This window comes from Zerene cesonia, chromosome 7 (genome assembly GCF_012273895.1).
Source record: "Zerene cesonia ecotype Mississippi chromosome 7, Zerene_cesonia_1.1, whole genome shotgun sequence".
Lineage (NCBI taxonomy): Eukaryota > Metazoa > Arthropoda > Insecta > Lepidoptera > Pieridae > Zerene > Zerene cesonia.
Window position 1 is genome coordinate 3,015,788 of NC_052108.1, and position 5,403 is coordinate 3,021,190.

The 5,403-nt window shown below is 34.1% G+C and overlaps 1 protein-coding gene across 1 annotated transcript in view; it reads left to right on the top strand.

Moving 5' to 3' along the window:
- The first annotated feature begins 1,201 nt into the window (after positions 1-1,201).
- The window catches only part of LOC119840859 (enoyl-CoA delta isomerase 1, mitochondrial-like), a 5,605-nt gene continuing 1,403 nt past the window's right edge, over positions 1,202-5,403 (top strand). The window contains exons 1-3 of the mRNA XM_038367636.1: positions 1,202-1,585; positions 2,657-2,803; positions 4,943-5,155. Coding sequence (XP_038223564.1) covers positions 1,361-1,585; positions 2,657-2,803; positions 4,943-5,155 — 585 coding nt within the window. The 5' untranslated portion in view covers positions 1,202-1,360. The remainder of the gene's footprint in view (positions 1,586-2,656; positions 2,804-4,942; positions 5,156-5,403) is intronic.

The following is a 5,403-nucleotide window of genomic DNA, read 5'->3' on the forward strand; positions in this document are numbered from 1 at the left end:
GGCACCCCACGCCATCTATTGAGATGATTAAGAACCATCACAACCCATACGAAACATTATTTCAATGATTACAATATTTTATCAATGGAACGCGGCCTTTGTTAAATTTTAATTTTTTGAAAATGGTAATTTTAAGATCACGGGTGGCCGAGAGGCTAGGCGTTGCTACGGTTAGGCAAGAAACGCAGGTTCGAATCCTGCCTCGTGATCAAATTTTTTCTATTCTTTCAAAAATTTCTCAAGTATGTCATTGATTGTAACAATCAATGATGTTTATATATTTGCCATTAAAGAAAAAAAAGAAGAAGATTGTTACCCATTTTGTAACAGCGGTTGGACATCATGTACACCACAGATTAACAACTAATTCCATGTATACATGCGTTTCTTTTAAATTTAGAAATGTAAAAGTTGACATTGGCAACACTGACGCCAACGTAATCTTAGCTATGAACGGTTATGACGTCTTAGCTTATGTTCGTTTATGTCGCGTTATCATAAATTTGAATTTCCCAGACTTCTTTTTGGGAGCTTGATTAAGAACTAAAAAGTTTATCAAACATATAAAAAACCCTAATATGAATTAAATGCATATTCTCTATTTGATAATCTTTTAAATCGCCATTAAAGGTAATTTTAAGAAAAAATTGTGTTTATTTAATCTTAGGATTTATCTTTTCACTGTCGTGAAAACCACATAATCCATATTAAAAATAAATGAGCGTGGCCAAAAAAAAAAAAAATCACCCATCACTTGACTAAAGGATAACTAAAATTGTTTATTATGCGTCTTCACAATTCGCTACACTATCACATTAATCAGACGTACCTAAGCTATTGACCAGGTGCCAAGTGACTAAACTAAATTAAATAATAAGTTGTCCCAGTATCAATTCCGAAGGTTTATTACAACTTTTCTGTTAGTTCCAGGTACTTGTAGGTATCTTTTATATTTCTGAAATATAATAAATTAAATATGTTAAGCTTTAATAAATTTATAATTATTTCTTGATCTGTCTTTCTAAATTAATAGTTTCGGAGTTAAATAAAGATCAGAAAAAAGCCTTTGATTTAAATGTAGGCAGGATCTTTCTCTTACAAGTTCATATATTAAATTATAATGTATAGCTCTGTAAATTATATATTCCTCGTATAAGTATATTATGTACATAAAATACAATTTAACAGTGACGCGACGTATTTTGTTTTATCAGAAACAATAATTAAATGTTACTTTTTATTTGCGATAAGTATACGATTGCTATACAGTTATCTCTCAAAATTAATCAGTTCAAATAAAAAACATCTATATGAGGATCTGTAATAAACATTACTATTTTTTTGTATACTTGCCAGTAAGATGATTAGACATGGAATAAGAAGTTTAAAGCAAGTGGCGCCTAGCATTAGGTCTATGTCCAGTCAAGCAAACCTAACAAGCTTGAACGCTGACAATGACGGTGTTGCTGTTCTAACGCTACAAAGACCCCCTGTTAACAGTCTCAATCTGGATTTACTGCAAGAAATAAGTAAATCGCTGGATGAAGTAAGCAAAAATAAATTCAGAGCATTGATTCTGACTTCTGTAAGTATCGTTTTTAATATACCAATTCTATTCTTGATTATATTATAATATATGTCTTAAAACAATTGTCAAACTACTTCTGTACATGAAATATTAAAAAAATTGTAATAAATGTTGCATAATATGGATATTTTACCTAATAAATAATATACATTATTTAAAGTTTAATAAAAAAAATAATTATCTAACAATAATAATGTGTTATCAGTGTTCTGATAGGTGTTATAGTATCCAGTAATGATTAATGTTAAAACTTTTCACTCTTATCTAAGACCCACAGAACATAATATAAAAAAAAATACCTTTGAGTCTTTATGAACTTCATAAATTGTGAAATTCTTCGTGAATTGTGTTAAAATACTATTTATGAAAATTAATATATACAAACATATTTCTCTCTATTCATTCTTTACATACAAATAATAGTGTCATGAGTAAAATAGGACAGTAAGTGCTTATGTCAACACTTCTGAGCTGAGCTGAGCTGAAACATAATATCTTAATATATATAAATCTCGTGTTACAATGTTTGTCCTCAATGGACTACTAAACCACTTAACCGATTATAATAAAATTCGCACACCATATGCAGTTCGATCCAACTTGAGAGATAGGATAGTTTATATTATTTTAATTACGATAAAAGACTACCCGGACGAAGCCGGGGCGTGCAGCTAGTTATATTATATATTTTCATACAGAAACTTACTCACTCTCGGCACGCGTCGTCAAGAAAGTTTATTGTGGTCATACATACATTTTAATTAAGTGCCAGCTATCGGAATTTATAGATTTGGTAGTAATACAAAGGCCCACCACAATGGATCTTACCATAGGAATGAGATGATTCTCAAAAAGTAGCCTATGTCCTAACCTCGTAACTATCTCAAGATCAAAAAACAATACCATATGTTATGTAAAATTTTAATAGAGATAACGATAAGCAGATCGTCACATTGCAGAAACTGTAAATCCATAAATATTCCAATCAGAATCATCATCATCATCAATCTTTCATCTCTTAAAATGTCTAATGGAAATTATGTCTTAGATGTGACTAATTTCTTACAGGCGTCACCCACAGTATTTTCAGCTGGTCTAGATATTATGGAGATGTATAAACCTGATATGAAGAGAGCCGAACTCTTCTGGACAACATTGCAAGAGGTGTGGTTGAAACTGTTTGAATCCAGCTGTATAACAGCTGCTGCAGTTAATGTAAGTGTGCTATATCAGTAAATAGAAAAGAAAAAACAAAACATGAAAATATATGTCAAAAGAAAGGTTTATTATAATTTAGTGACCCTTATACTTAGCTGTGAGAATGCTAAAATTAATTTATTGCACCACGTATTTGTGATAGAACGAGCGTGTTTTTAAGAGCTATTAACTAATTGTTGCCAGCGAATGCGCTCGCGAGGTGAAAGGAAATTAATAGTTTAGGAATTTATATACCATTATGTATGTGGTAGTCGAGCACGCTTCGGCACAAATTGGGCCAGCTCGCACCGGGGAAGTACCACACCCCCACAGAAGACCGTGAAATAGCATTCTGCTGTGTTTCGTTCGGTGAGTGGGGGAGCCGGAGGCCCATATCCTTTTCCTTACCCTCCCCAGTCCTTTCCTTTATTCCTATCGCCAATCCTTTCTTAATCCTTTCCCAAAAAGTCGGCAATCCATTTGTAGAGGCGTAAGGTCTGCAATGGACCTTATGCCTCTCCAAATGTTCATGGGCGGTGGTAGCGCTTACCATCAGGCGTCCCACCAGCTCCATTGCCGACTGTAACATAAAAAAAAAAAAAAAAATACCCCTTAACCTTTTCCTTAGCGTTCTCAGTCCTTTCTGTTGTTCCTCTCGTCAATTCTTTCTTAATCCAATTCTAATTTGAAGTCAGCATTCCATTTGTAGAGGCGTGAGGTCTGCAATCAACAGTTTACCTCTCCAAATATTTATAGGGAGTAGCAGCCCATTGCCGACTATGACATAAAAGAAATCGTGATGAAAGAAAGAGTGATTCAAATGCGTATTATACTGGATCCTTCCATGGGAATGAGATGTTCACTGCGGTAAAAAGAACCAATCACTCACTAGCCTTCTTTAGTATCTGGCTCGTCAACCCCATAGTGGGTCTTGTGCTTCGACAAAGCATGCTTAACTCAATAAAAATGATTTTTTGATGCATGATTCACCATTTTTTTCCTTATAAGCAATCTTCTTATGTAAAAAATTCTCGTGTCACAATGTTAGTTACCTTACTCCGAAACGGATGAACCGATTCAAATTAAATTTTGCATACAGTCTGTAGGTCTGAGGATCAGGCAACATCTACTTTTTATAACCCTAAATGATAAGAATAAGGCAGAACAGCGTTTGAAGGGTCAGCTAGTTATATAAAAAATTTAAATTGTCTTGTTAGACAGCTCCAATCTTTTAAACCCTAACCTGAAATTAGTAAAGACAGTTATATCTAATAACCTTTACGATAATATGCGATTAAAGTTGACAGTGCAATTAAAGTAAAAGTATTACGGGGCAACGACTTATCTATCGCGGAAATGAAAAATCATATGGAAAAGCTTGATTAGATAACATTTTGGCAGATAGATGTGGCATTTGACGTCGAAAATTGTATATAGTTAAGCAAAATGCACGAAGTGTAGTCTATCTATATGAGGACAGATTAATTCACTATGTATCAAACACCAACGACGTTAATCATCTTATTACCACGCAAGAATCATCGCGTCCTGTCACTCAACACATCCATTAATCTTGGAACACCAAACGTAGATGCTCTTGGTACGTTATTTCCTAAATTTCCCCAAGACTACGATGATTCTCACTTGTCTCAGAAAGAATACGACGTCATAAAAGGAAGCTTCTTGGCTACATTACCTGAAGGATGCTTGCTGTAAAACAAAGAAGATCACATCGAAGGATAAGTTATGAAAATAACACATTTACCAGATACCAAAGGATATAATATAAGTAATCATAAAAAACAAAACAGCCATATCAGTGGAAACGTCTATCAGTAATAATCGACTTGAGATTCTTATCATATAGTCTACTGTAATTCTATTTTATCTCAAGTTTATATTGAGTGCAGTTGCGCTAATTATATAGTACATACAACGACTAAGCAAAAAAATTACAAAAACACAACTTGAAATGGATCATAAAATTATAAATTATGAACACCAGATGGCAGTACTGGAATCACAGCGATATTAACGAGTTTACCCGTAAATAGTCGATGAACTGGAAGGCGTTATTTGTTTTTAATTTGGTTGGCCCAGCCAGTTCCATAAACTTACTTATTTATTGATATAAATGTCTTTTTCATTATATTCTAGGGTCATGCGCCAGCCGGTGGATGTTTATTAGCAACATCGTGCGAATACCGCGCCATGGTGAGCGGTAAATACACGATAGGGCTAAACGAAACGGCCGTGGGTATTATTGCACCAACCTGGTTTATGGGTACAATTTGTAATATTGTGTCTACGAGACAAGCTGAAATGGCGCTTACTACGGGCAAATTATTCACTGTTGATGAGGCCTTAAAGGTACGTTTGAAACATAACAAACAACTGTTGCCCAAGTCTTTTTCTATATGATATCTGTAAATTATCCTAAATCATTTGCTTCTACTATGTGCAGCACAAAAATCAAATCGTATCAAATAATTCTGAACAATCTTAATTATACGTACTATTATGCCATATTATTACACAGTTTTGGGGGGCAATGTTGCTCGCGTCCGTAGGACTTACCATCTTGTCCATCCAAGACCCACCCTACACGTGTCCCCCGG